The 14,187-nt window shown below is 37.8% G+C and overlaps 1 protein-coding gene across 24 annotated transcripts in view; it reads right to left on the bottom strand.

Moving 5' to 3' along the window:
- USP33 (ubiquitin specific peptidase 33) overlaps positions 1-14,187 on the bottom strand; it is a 65,542-nt gene that overhangs the window by 34,413 nt on the left and 16,942 nt on the right. For 14 of the 24 annotated variants that reach the window (XR_014807917.1, XM_084964608.1, XM_084964611.1 and 11 more), the window contains 7 exons: positions 9,894-10,025; positions 9,651-9,704; positions 9,158-9,220; positions 7,855-8,007; positions 3,963-4,065; positions 3,381-3,450; positions 1,741-1,854 (listed from right to left, as the gene is read on the bottom strand). Coding sequence is in view for 23 of the 24 variants with exons in the window: in XM_084964608.1 (XP_084820734.1) it covers positions 1,741-1,854; positions 3,381-3,450; positions 3,963-4,065; positions 7,855-8,007; positions 9,158-9,220; positions 9,651-9,704; positions 9,894-10,025 (689 nt within the window). In the remaining variant the exon portion in view is untranslated. Of the gene's footprint in view, positions 1-1,740; positions 1,855-3,380; positions 3,451-3,962; positions 4,102-7,854; positions 8,008-9,157; positions 9,221-9,650; positions 9,705-9,893; positions 10,026-14,187 lie in introns of all 24 variants that reach the window. The other 10 variants (XM_084964605.1, XM_084964604.1, XM_084964607.1 and 7 more) reach the window with 1 other exon arrangement.

Here is a 14,187-nt window from a genome sequence, read left to right as displayed (position 1 = left end):
TTTAAAAAAACCATTCTGAATTTCTTAACATTATGCTTCAAGGCTCATCAAAATAGCTTATTTCTAATGTTTTTGATGAAGTATACTTTACTGTTCTACCCCCTAATGAAATGACTGTGTTCTACTACATATTTTTCAAAAATACTTCTAATTACTTAAAATTCCTGGGATAATTAAGATAATTACACACTATCTAAATAAAAACGTAAAACCAGCCATCAAATAAGGAAAACAAAAATGAAAAGCAAACCAGATGTGAGATTTAATCACTTATAATTCTGTACTATAACACTTCTGAAGCTTAGTAAAACTTCAAGACTACTAAGTTTACACTATAGTTTCAGGGCAAAGAAGCAAATATAGAGCAGTTAAAGCTAGTTCTAGCTAGCTTTTTAAAATTAGTTCTAGTTCTGGCTGTACAGAGAGGAACTTAAAAACATTAGAGCTTGTGTCAGTACTAATACCCGATTGGGATAAATGACAATGGAGGATTCTGGATCTTCAGTACTAGAGATGTGACCCAAAAGAACTCATTAAAATCATCCTTTTTACCTAGTATACTGAAATCACAGTAATAACAAATTTTTGTTTAACTTAAGAGATACTCTTTAGTAGAGAATCAAATGTCTCAAAGAAAACTGGGACACCGAGGGAATTTCCACTGTGACATCATGGGATCGGCAGCATCTTGGGAGCACTGGAATGAGGGTTTAATCCCCGGCCCGGCACAGTGGGTTAGGGATCTGGCATTGCCACAGCTGTGGCTTGGGCTGCAACTGTGGCTGGAATCTGATCCCTGGCCTGGGAAATTCATATGCCCCAGGGTGGCCAAAAAGGAAAACAAAAAACAAAAAAACTCAGGCACTTAAGAATACAAGAATGTTGGATTTCTCCTGTGGTCCAGCGGGCTAAGGATCCCATCAATGCAGCAGCTTGGGTCACTGCGTGGCATGGGTTTGATCCTTAGCCTGGGAACTAACATAGGCCGTAGGCATAGGCTCCACCCACCTAAAAAAATCTAAGAATATTAAAGCTTTGGTGAGTGCTTTCTAAGGAGTAAGGTTGGGCAGTTCTTAGGAACCAATAAAAGCAATTTTCTGAATTGTTCTAATACAGAATAGCAAAATATTATAGCAAACAATTATCTTCTAATGCTACACTTCCAGCAAGTAAACATAAGCAGAAAAATAAAATTTACACATCTCTATGGTCTGATTTTAGGATTACGAGAATACTTGAATTAAAATTCAAAAGTTTCATGGAGTTCCCATGGTGGCTCAGTGGCTAACAAATCCTACTAGGAACCATGAGATAGCGGGTTTGATGCCTGGCCTTGCTCAGTGGGTTGAGGATCCAGTGTTGCTATGAGCTGTGCTGTGGATTGCAGACTCGGCTAGGATCCTGCATTGCTCTGGCTGTGGCACAGGCCGGTGGCTACAGTTCTGATTGGACCCCTAGCCTGAGAACCTCCATATGTTGCGGGAGCGGCCTAAGAAATGGCAAAAAAAAAAAAAAAAAAAAAAAAAAAAAAATCAAAAGTTTCAGTAACAGAAACTTTAGCAACTCAACATTTTATCTCCAGCCCAGATGCTCCATTTGGATGTTCAATTTCAAATGTAATACGCCCCAAACTGAATGTCTCAAATCCGTTCCTCCTCTATAAATGCACCCGCAAATATTTAATATTTATGATATTCATTGTAAAATATAATAAAGAAAATAAACATGGTCAGTACATACCTGCTTTTATGCCACAGTTCTGTCATCAGTTTGAGATAACTTTTACAAATAGCTGGTTTCTTATCTGTTCGGGCTAGTCCTCCACAATCCAGAAAAAATTGTGTCAAAGGTGGGCTATTAAAAAAAAAAAAATGTTAGACTGGAATCAAAGCTTCATACTGATTACTGATGTCTAGTCATTCACTGAACTGACAGCACATAGAGCCCTGTACCTATTATTTCTTTGCTCCCTTTCACAACTTCACATTAATTTCTTTTTTTTTTTTTGTCTTTTGGCTATTTCTTTGGGCCGCTCCCGCGGCATATGGAGGTTCCCAGGCTAGGGGTCCAATCGGAACTGTAGCCACTGGCCTACACCAGAGCCACAGCAACGCAGGATCCAAGCTGCGTCTGCAACCTACACCACAGCTCACGGCAATGCCGGATCCTTAAACCACTGAGCAAGGGCAGGAACTGAACCCGCAACCTCACGGTTCCTAGTCGGATTCGTTAACCACTGCGCCACGATGGGAACTCCACATTAATTTCTTTAAATCAGAAATGACCCACCACAGAGTCCTCATGCTGCCAGATCCAGTTAATACCTTTCATTTCCCTCTCAGCAGCATTTATCACAGGAGATGTACCCCCTTTTCTTGACCAATGTAATGTATTTTCCTACTTTTCTTCCTTATATTTTTAGGAACTCTTTTTCTTCTTTACTGCTTCCTGCTGTTACCAGACACCTAAACATCAGAGTTCCTCAGGACTTGATCCTAGGACCTCGCCTCTCTTCTCTGGGTGATCATCCACAGAACATTCCATCCTACCCCTACTTCACAGGATTAAGAAAAAAGAAAACTGGAATTCCTGTTGCGTCTCAGTGGGTTAAGGATCTGGTGTTGCCGTGAGCTGTGGTGTAGGTCGGAGACGTGGCTCAGATCCCACGTTGCTATGGCTGTGGTGTAGGTCAGCAGCTGCAACTCCAATTCAACCCCGAGCCTGGGAATTTTCATGTGCCACACGTGCAGCCCTGAAAAGACCGGAAAAAAAAAATTACTCAATAAGAAAGAGGAAATAATTTTTCAGGAATATTTACCAATTTAGGTTTTATATAATCCAGATAATTTTCTAAATAGGGGCATTTCAGAAAGGGGGGTGCTTTGTATTGAGAGGAGTGAAGGAAGAGGTACAGCAAGGGATTTATGAGATCCTTTGGCTAGGAGAATTGAATAGAATTGTTAACTCTTTCCCGTATTACTATTAACGCGTATTTCTTTTCTCTACTACTCCTCTTTCTCTGAACATACTACAGTGGCATGGTTTTCTACTCCAAGAGTAAATTTCTTTCTTTCTTTCTTTCTTTTTTGCCTTTTCAAGGGCCACTCCCTCGGCATATGGAGGTTCCCAGGCTAGGGGTCAAATCAGAGCTGTAGCCTTGGGCCTACGCCACAGCCACACCAGATCTGAGCCTCGTCTGTGACCTACACCACAGCTCACAGCAACGGCGGATCCTTAACCCACTAAGAAAGGCCAGGGATCGAATCCGCAACCTCATGGTTCCTAGGTAGATTAGTTAACCACTGAGCCATGACGGGAACTCCTCCAAGAGTAACTTTAAAAAACTATACTGACAAAACAAAACTAATTTATCTACTTACCAATTAGAAAGAGCCTGCAAAGCTGCATTCATATAACAAGTATTTCCAATATTTTTCAAACCTGTAAGACCTATTTAAAAAATCATGTCATCATTCAATAATGTAAAGACCAATTTTATGAGTGTTTACCAAATATGTAACTAGGTAACTATTATGGTTCCCAAACTATGTTAAGGAAACACAAAATACACTATGGAAATATAAATAGCAATATAAACAACTCTGAGAGGTCAGACTTATACCTGTTAATTTTCAGATAATTGATTTAAATACATACTTAAACAGTTAAAATTTCCTTATATCAACCATAAAACAGAAAAATGTGTACTAAATTATATACAGATAGTTTATACTAAGAACTGAGGGCTTTAGTAAAGTGAAACCAGAAAAAGCAAGGATCATGCACAGTTGGCAGCTTACTTTTTTCACAAATACAGTTTTATGAGGCCAAATAATAAAATTAGAATTTTATTCCAATTATCATCTCATCACCTCTAGATTTTGAAATTTTCACACTGTACAGCTTCCTAAAGAAATGAGAGGTGGCATACAAAGGAGTGTTACATAGGAGAATTACTTTACCTCTTGCCTTAAGTTCATCTTCTTCTTCTACCTCTATGTCCAAATCATCAAATACAGCAACCAGAGGAGTTTTTAATGTTGTGTTACTGGGTATTTTAAAGTCCTTGATAACAGAAAAGACAGCAGGCTTGAACAGACCCTTAAGTTAAAATTAAAAAAAAAATTTTTCTCATATATATCCACACTCTAAATATTAAGATTTTTTTTTTCTTTTTATAGCTGCACTTGCAGCATATGGAAATTCCCAGGCTAGGGGGTCCAGTCAGAGCTGCCGCTGCCAGCTTATGCCACAGCTTGTGGCAATGCCAGATCCATAACCCACTGAGCAAGGCCAAGGATCAAACCTGCATCTTCAGAGAGACGGGCTATGTTGGGTTCTTAAACCCACTGAGCCATGACAGCAACTCTAATATTAAGATATTTGAAGAGAACTCTAAGAAATCAAAGTATTACCAGTTAGAATAAAATTTATATTTACACTTTGAAAGTAATAAGGATCAGAGTTCCCGTTGTGGCACAGTGGAAACGAATCCGACTAGGAACCATGAGGTTGAGGGTTCAATCCCTGACCTCGCTCAGTGAGTTAAGGATCCGGTGTTGCTGTGAGCTGTGGTGTAGGCCAGCAGCTGTAGCTCCGATTCAACCCCTAGCCTGGGAATCTCCATATGCCGAGAGTGCAGCCCTAAAAAAGCAAAAAAAAAAAAAAAAAAAAAAAAAAGCAAAAAATCAAATTCAGTGAGATCCAGCTAAAAAGACCTAAGTGCATATCCTACATTTTCAGATTTTTCTAACTTTCTATAGAAAAAAAAAAAAAACCACACCAACCTATCTGCAGACCTCTAGAGTCTCTCCTGATTCTTGTTACTAAAGTTACTTTGCATCCTTTAATGCATGGGAAGTAGTTTTAAATAGTAAAAAAAAAAAAAAAAACAATCCCTGCAATATTAATTCCTGAGAATTGGATTAACTAAATTGCATCTGGTGACTTGTTGGTTACATGCTAGTACCAACTGTTTAAAAAAGAAAAAGGAGTTCCCTTGTTGTGCATAAGGTTAAGGATCCTGTGTTGTCACTGCTATGGCCCAGGTTGCTGCTGTGGCACAGGTTCCATCCCCGGCCTTGGAACTTCTTCATGCCAGGGTACAGCCAAAAAGGAAAAAAAAAAAAAATTAGACCTTGCAAGTCTTCCTCTAATAGCAGATGATCAAAGTACACTAGATCATGTAGCAACAATCAGTGGGAAGAAGAAACTGAAGAGCAGAATGCACTTAGCATGTGTCCTGGTTATCCAGCTTACTACAGCCTCATTCCTCTTCTACAAAGCATGTATATGCACTTACACCCACTTTACCTTCCTGGCATCTGCAGATACCAGACATTTGGGTAGGCCCAATATTCTCACTTTGTTGTACTGAAAACAGAGCAGTACAGAGGCTTGAAGAAAAAAAATCATTCAAAATCTTACCTCCTAGAAAATTCCTTGAAAAATCTTAATGACACCTGAATGTTTTCCAATATTGTTATTTTATAATTAATGTGCTGCCGGATTGGGTTCAAATGGCATATAAATTTTATACCTCTAAAGAAATCTGTACAAATAACTTTTCTTCTGAGTAGTTTCTTCAACAGTTGGGATCATTAGGAAGTTGCAACATGAAATTAAATTCATGCCTTTTATGTTATAAATATAACTCACCAGAAAATTATTTACAAGCCATCGGAAAAGTATCAGCATATTTATTCAACCAGATTCAGCATTTGTTTTATACATATGTATGCAATTATAATCTATTCAGGTGGAAATGGCAACAGACAGCTGTTCTTTTTTTTTTTTTTTTTTTTTCTTTTTATGGCCACACCTAGGCATATGGAAGTTCCCAGACTAGGGGTCAAATTGGAGCTGCAGCTAAGGCCACAGCCACTGTCATGACAACACCAGATCTGGGCTACATCTGGGACCTATGCAGCAGCTTGCAGCAACACCAAATGCTTAACCTACTTAGGCCAGAGATCAAACCCACATTCTCAGAGAGACAGCATCAGGTTCTTAACCTGCCGAGTCAAAAGAACTCCTAACTTACTTTTCTCTAGTCTGTGATTATAATCCTCTCAATGCGTATTTTCTTTTTTTTCTTGGCCGCACCCTGCAGCATGTGTAAGTTCTCAGGCCAGGGATAGCGTCACAACAGCAACCCAAGCCACTGCAGTGACAATGCCAGATCCTTCACCTGCTGCATCACAGAACTCCTCAATGTGTATTCTTCTTTGTGAATTATCTGTACTTATTCTTTTGATTATTGCCCTGATAAAATTATCAGTTCCTCATGTGATTAAATTTTTAATTGTCACATTTTTTTAATAGTGTAAGAGGGCTCAGGCAAACTTTTCTTTCTTTCTTTTTTTGGGGGGGGCTGACCCATGGCACACTGAAGTTCCCAGGCTAGGGGTCAAATTGGAACTGCAACTGCCAGGCTACTCCACAGCCACAGCAACGCCGGATCCTTAACCCACTGAGGAAGTCCAGGGATCGAACCTGCATCCTCAAAAAACACAATGTTGCGTTCTTAACCCGTTGAGCCGTAATGGGAACTTCAAGCAAACTTATTTTCAGGGCATTAAAAAAAAAAAATGAAAAAATCCAAACACATTTCTGAATGATAAATAGGTATCCATGGGACAAACAGTAATGATCATGATTTATTAAATAACTAGTTATTCGATCGAGAAACTAAATATGTAATAAGTAAACCCTGTCTAAAATCTAGCCCCTTTAAGTTACATAATGTGTGAAGCAAGCAAATTTATTATCACAGATCTGCCATCAGAATGTGATATAAAGGCACAAGAGAAAAAATCCAAAAGAATTGATATAAAAAAAAACACAATTATGGGAGTTTCCGTCATAGTGCAGCAGAAATGAATCTGACTAGCATTCATGAGGACCAGGTTCGATCCCTGGCATTGCTCAGGGGGTGAAGGATCTGGCATTGACACAAGCTGTGGTGTAGGTCCCAGACATGGCTCGGATCTGGCATTGCTGCGGCTGTGGCATAGGCCAGCAACTACACCTCCGATTTGACCCCTAGCCTGGGAACTTCCATATGCCATGGGTGCAGCCCTAAAAAGACGAAACAAAACAAAACAAAACAAAAAAACCCCAAAAATTATGGCAAGTTCCCTGGTGGCCGGGGTTCCATTCTTCGTCTGGGAACTTCTGCACGCCACAGACACAGTCCCCCCCACAGCCCTGCCCAAAAAACAAAAACAAATCAAAACCCACAATTACAGAAATGTGATTTCTATAAAACACATGAGGAAAAAACTCACTGATGTGTTAATTAAACCATATGAAGCATATGATCAGAATAAGTTAGAAGCCAATTTTTCTTCCTCTTTTTTTTTTTTTTTGGCTGCACCCATAGTATACAGAAGTCCAAGCCAGGGATTAAATCAGAGCCACAGCAGTGACATTGCTTAAGGACTAGGCCACCAGGAAACTCCAGTAGGGTTCTTTTTAAATTTCAACTATATAACACATTTTTTGGAGTTCCCGTTGTGGTTCAGTGGAAATGAATCTGACTAGTATCCATGAGGATGCAGGTTCAAGCCCTGGCCTCACTGAGTGGGTTAAGGATCCAGCATTGCCGTGAGCTATAGTGTAGGTCATAGACATGACTTGGATCTGGCATGGCTGTGGCTGTGGCGCAGGCCAATGTCTACAGCTCCAGTTCGACCTCTAGCCTGGGAACCTCCATATACCATGGGTGCAGCCCTAAAAAAGGCAAAAAAATAAAAAACAAAAAACAAAAACACAAAAAAACCTACATAACAAATTCTGAAATTATTACCTGAAAATATTTGATATTTTAATTATTTAGATTTATATTATTACCTGGACACTATTTTCCTGTGTTTGGTGAAGCGGTTTTACATGAGGCAATGAAGGCTGAGTTCCTAATTTCCTATCCAAAAATACTTCTTTGCTACAAGCATAACACCATACTCGAAGAGTAGTAAGGTTCACAGTTAGATAATGTTTTGTCTCCTGTTATATAAATTCATGGGAAAGGGAGAAGAGGAAATAAAATTTGTTACAGTTGAAAATATTTCAAAAGATCATAGAAGATAAACTGTTGATCTTTGATGAATAATAATATACTCAAGAGAAGATTTAAACTAGAGCACACAAAAAAAATTTAAACTGCTAAAGCATAACGAATTGTAACAATATCTAAGTCTACTCCAGAAGTTATTCTATTGTCATTTTCACCACTATTCATTATAAAGATAAATATGAGTTATTATAAGACTCTGCTCTGCAGTTAGCAAGTAATTATAATACAAGAAAATAACTGACAATATCAGAGTAACTATTCTAAGAGATCAGAATGGCAAAAGAATGGAAATGACGTGAATCAAAGTATAAACAGCTCAAGCAAAAATGAACATATGATCTTGGATATATGACACTCCAGCCTTTTTGCCAAGTGAAGTTCTGCAAGAGGATAATGCCCTACAGAAAATGATTTGAGTAACTATTTTCTCAATTCTCCCAAGAATAGCACCACCATTCTACATGCCCCAAAGAGAAGTAAATTAACTATGAACAATGATGCTTAATAGCCTTGGTGTAGTCAGACTTGATTCTCTTGATGAACCCTGGTTGAGAGACAGCTGATGCTGTCAAGAACTGTCAATATGAAAAAAATTCTTCCTCAAGAAATTCATAGTCTATAATGGGAGTTCTAGCTAAAACTGTAAAAGAGGCATGCCAGAATTACAGAGGAGCAACAGATAACCAGGGTGAAGTAGAAAGGGGACTCCAATTACAAGGATGTACAGGAAAAGGTCATAGGAATAGAGCCTTGAAGTCAGCCAGGCACTGTCATAAGCCTAGGTATCCACTCTTCAACTTCCATATCCTCCTAATATTCAGGCTATTACCTCCACATATCTTGGGGTACACTTCTTAAATCACTACTCTCTTAATTACAACCTCATTCTAATATTGCTTTTCTAAGGAATTCCTCTCCCCACCCCTTTATAAGCTAAGGTTTAATTCATCATTTATTTTTTTTAAAGGGACAAAACTTTAATTTACAACTTGAATTAACCATGTTGTATTTGCTTTCCTTCCCTTTCCTTCATGCTCTCACAAAAAAAATGTCTTGCACGAAATTTTTCTATATACATACCTGAGAATGAATGGTGCTGTGATCTACTTGTGATTCACCACAGCCAACATATGAACATCTATTCTATAATGATTACATAAAAAAGGAAAATAAGTACTTTATAATATGTATATTTACAACAATAGTATTACAATTGTATTTACAATACAGTTTTGATCACATGTTTTAATTTAATGACTAAATGACTTCCAAAGTCAATTTATTTTAACCAAGAGTAATTAGGCACAAAAGAATATAACCAGAATATTTCCAAGCTAAAAGATATGTCACCGCTAATAAAAATCAAGTGTAAAATATTCTGGTCATTCACTAAACTGCAAAAGCACCACAGGGTAAAACCCATAGTCTGAGGTCTAATTTTTATAATCAATAATGATCTTTTCGAAGTAGGTTCATTTATGAAATCCTTTAAGTGTATAAAAAAACTTCTAGTTATCCTTATTCGAATATGAAGTTATATAATATCAAACTTAGAGAAGAAACATACACATACCTCCAGACATGCCCAGAGGTTTGGTCCTCTGACTTTACAATCCTGACAACAACCCTATGAAATGAAAATCACACAGAAAACATTACCATTATATTAACCCAGCCAAACACATATGTTCACGAAGATAATACATAAAAAACTGAGATTCATAAACATAGAATATTGCAGTAATTTATAAAAAACACATTTAGGAGAAAAATGATTATGATTTTTTAAAGGCAGGAAAAAAGCCCTCTATCTTACATGAGATTTTTGTATTAAATCTTCTTTTGTTATTTCACCAACTGAATCCAAATGTGGACAATGACTTCGAAAAGCTGACATTTTGTTAGAAATGTTTTCCTGTTTCTCAAGGCTTTCCAAATGAGGTAATACCTATAAGAAAATGGCCAGAAAAGTTAATTTTTAAAGTGCTAGTATTTTTTAAAATTATTAAAATAAAAGATAAAATAAGGGGCATCCATATGAACAAATTTGCCCTACAAAAGAGTCTACTCTCAAATATACCTAGGTTACTTTCAAAACGGAAGTTAATTTCAATGCAGAAAATTTCTCTACTAAGTAATCATTTTACTAAAATTGATAGCTGTAAGTCAATTTAAGTTTGTTTCTCCATTACTTTTGCCAATTTTCCCCCTTCCTTCCATTTCTCTTTTTAGAGGTAAATAAAAGGGAAAAAGTAAGGTTATTCAACTTAAGCATTTTTAATCTCTTATTTTTCTTTTAAAAAGATTAATTCTTAGGCTAGAATAGGAATTGAAAAGAAAAAAATTCAAATGGAAACCTTCATTCTCACACTTAGCAGCAGCCCCTACTGATGGTATAAATGAAATGGTTTGGTATCCTAGCAATAAACTAGGATAGTCACTTTATATCAGAGGTTCTCAACTACGGCACCCCTGACACTTTAGGCCAGATAATCCTCTGTCGTGGAGTGTTGTCTTGTACAATGTAGGATATTTAGCAACATTCCTTCTACTCACTAGATGCCAAAATACCCTCACTACCACTCTGAGCTTTGATAACCAATGTCACTAAGTAGTATAAGATTATGTTCTCTAGGGGACCAAGTCCCAGGTTGAGAACCATATTATCATGTGATCCTTTCAACAACCGTGAGATAGGCACCAATATTATTTTCATCTATATAAGTCTAAGAGGGGAAAACCTCGCTGAGACCACATTATTAATATCTGGCAAACCTGGAATAAATCCACCTATTTATCTCATGCGTAAGAGTCAAGGACTCTAAAGTCAAACAGACCTGAGGATACCAGTAAGTGCAGAATGTTAAACCTAACTTACCAGGTATTTTAAGGATTAAATGTGGTAGTACATGCGTGTAGCACATAATACTGCACATAACACAAAATTTTATTAGGCATTTTGTGCCATCCCTTTATACAGTTTTTTTTATATAACCAATAGAGTTTCACACCTCCCTCTACTATGAGACAACCAGTTTTAAGACTGAGGTAGTTTCCCTAAGCATTTATAATTTTCCTAATATTTTTCAGGAGTTTCCTTGACTCCATTAAAGTAAACAGAAGGTGGAGTTCCTGTCGTGGTGCAGTGGAAACGAATCCAACTAGGAACTATGAGGTGGCGGGTTTGATCCCTGGCCTCGCTCAGTGGGTTAAGGATCCGGCGTTGCTGTGAGATGTGGTGTAAGTCACGGACATGGCTCGGATCCTGCACTGCTATGGCTGTGGTATAGGCCGGCAGCTGTAGCTCCGATTTGACCCTTAGCCTGGGAATCTCCATATGCCTGGGTATGGCCCTGAAAAGACGAAAAGCCAAAAAGCCAAAAAAAAAATAAACAGAAGGCAAAGTATCTTGCAATCCCAATACACTGAACTTCTTCTAAAACATCACAGTGTACTACAACATTATAAAATTTTACCTATCTCCACTGCAAGCCTTATGAACCACAGAACTAATATATAGCATTCAAGGCATAGATTGTCTTACAAATGGTTTAAGTGAGTGGCTTCCAAGTAAAAGTCTCAAGTCCAATTCAGTAAGAATTTCCAGGTCTTCTCTGGCCTGCACATTCTTACTTATTTATTTACTTTTAGCCACACCCATCGTGTGTAGAAGTTCCCAGGACAGGGATCAAACCTACATCACACCAGTGACCTGAGCCACTGCAGTGACAATGCCAGATTGCATCACAAGGGAACTTGAGGACTGCACATTCTTATTAATAGGGCATTTCATGCCCTTCATTCATCTTTAGGGTTTGAGAACATCATTTGGGAAAAAAAATTAAGGAAGTTTCCAGAAAAAAAAAGTTATAAATATGCTGAAATATTAACACAATAGTAAGCACATTAAACAAAAGGGTTCTATAAAATCAAATCAAACAGTTAAGTCCAATAATTACTGCAATGTACAAAATACAAGAAGAATCACACTGGGATATTTAATACTGAATAAGTTTTTATCTCTAAATATTAAAATACTATATAATATTAAGTATGCCATGTCCTGACTTTCAGAGCATGAAGTTAAACTTAAAAAAATTGCTAAAGAGGAGTTCCTGTCACGGCTCAGCAGAAACGAATCCAACTAGGAACTATGAAGGTTCGATCCCTGGCCTTAGCCTCAGTAGGTTAAGGATCCGGCATTGCCATGAGCTGTGGTACAGGTTGCAGACATGGCTTGGATCTGGCATTGCTGTGGCTGTGCCATAGGTCGGCAGCTGTAGCTCCAATTAGACCCCTAGTCTGGGAACCTCCATATGCCACAGGTGTGGCCCTAAAAAAAAAAAAAAAAATTGTTAAATGGAACTACAACAAATAATCCAAAAATGTATATGGAACCCTAAAAGATCCAGAATTGCCAAAGCAATCCCGAGGAAAAAAGACAAAGCAGGAGGCATTACTCTCCCAGACTTCAGACAATATTACAAAGCAACAGTAATTAAGACAGTGTGGTACTGGCACAAAAACAGACATGCAGATCAATGGAACAGAATAGAGAGCCCAAAAATAAACCCAGACACCAATGTTCAATTAATCTTCAACAAAGGAGGCCAGAATATAAAATGAGAAAAAAAATCTCTTCAGCAAGCAGTTTTGGGGAAACTGGACAGCTGCACGTAAAGCAATGAAACTAAAACACACTCTCATACTATGCACAAAAAGAAACTCAAAATGGCTTAAAAACTTAAGAATAAGACATGACACCATAAAACTCCTAGAAGATTACATAGGCAAAACAGAGTCTGACATGAATTATACAAATGTTTGTAAACAAATGTTTGAATTAATTTGTATAATTCATGACTGAATGACTATTTAGGTCAGTCTCCCAGGGCAATAGAAATAAAAACAAAAACAAGCAAATGGGACTTAACCAAACATACAAGCTTTTTGCACAGCAAAGGAAATCATAAAAAAGAAAAGATGACCTACAGAATGGGAGAAAATAGTTGCAAACGATGCAACTGACAAGGGCTTAATCTCCAAAATGTACAAACACACAAAACTGAACAACAAGTCACATCCAGGCCCAGACGTGACTTGGATCCCGCGTTGCTGTGGCTCTGGCCGGTGGCTACAGCTCCCATTTGACCCCTAGCCTGGGAACCTCCATATGCCACAGGAGCGGCCCAAGAAATAGCAAAAAAAATAATAATAATAAAATAAATAAATAAATAAAATGTGGCAAATGAACCATCCATACAACAGAAACAGACTCATAGACATAAATAGAACTGAGGTTGCCAACGGTGGGGGTAGGTGGGGGGAGAGGGATGGAAGTGTAATTGGGGTTAGCAGTGCAAACTATTACATTTAGAATGGATAAGCAATGAGGTCCTGTTGTACAACAGAGGGAACTATATCCAGGCTCTTGGGATAGACCATGATGGGAGATAATTTAAGAAAGAGAATGTATATATATGTATATCTGAGTCACTTTGCTGTACAGCAGCAAATGGCACATCACTGTAAATCAATTATAATCTTCTAAAAGGTTAAAAAATTTGTTAATATTTTCCATTTTAAATTTACGTATGGGGGAAGGTTTCCTACCCACTTCTCACTTCTTTTTGTGGTTAGATATCTCTTCCCTCTTCCTTCTTATCCAATTACTTCCACTTCCAGCCATAATGGAGTAATACAGAGACCAGGTATACCCTCTCACCTTAAATAACTAACGAACAAGACAAAAATATATAAAATAATGGTTTTCAGTAGCCAGACAACAGGGAGTGCAAGACAGATTCATAAGAAGATAAAAACTACATGAGTGCCCCAATTTACTGCCTGGAGAGAATTTCTAGGCCACAGTACAGATAGAAGAAAACCCAGAGAGATTTTGGTGGTCTCTTTGAGTTGAAGAGACAGAATTGAAAATTCAGGAGGCCAAAGTTGCAAGAATTTACAGGGCAGTGTAACAGAAGAACTGAACAGAGAGCAAGTGAACTCCAGAGATTTGTAAAGGGCTTACCATTAAGTTTTCTGAGTACTGATGAGTATGTTAATATGATTAAACTACCCTAAGCAGGTGTAAGAACTCCTGGAAAGGA

Source organism: Sus scrofa, chromosome 6, assembly GCF_054392235.1.
Source record: "Sus scrofa isolate SSC_HxYL_T2T_F1_AM1 chromosome 6, Sscrofa_HxYL_maternal_Yorkshire_Landrace_v2.0, whole genome shotgun sequence".
Taxonomy (NCBI): domain Eukaryota; kingdom Metazoa; phylum Chordata; class Mammalia; order Artiodactyla; family Suidae; genus Sus; species Sus scrofa.
This window is presented reverse-complemented; position numbering and strand designations above follow the sequence as displayed.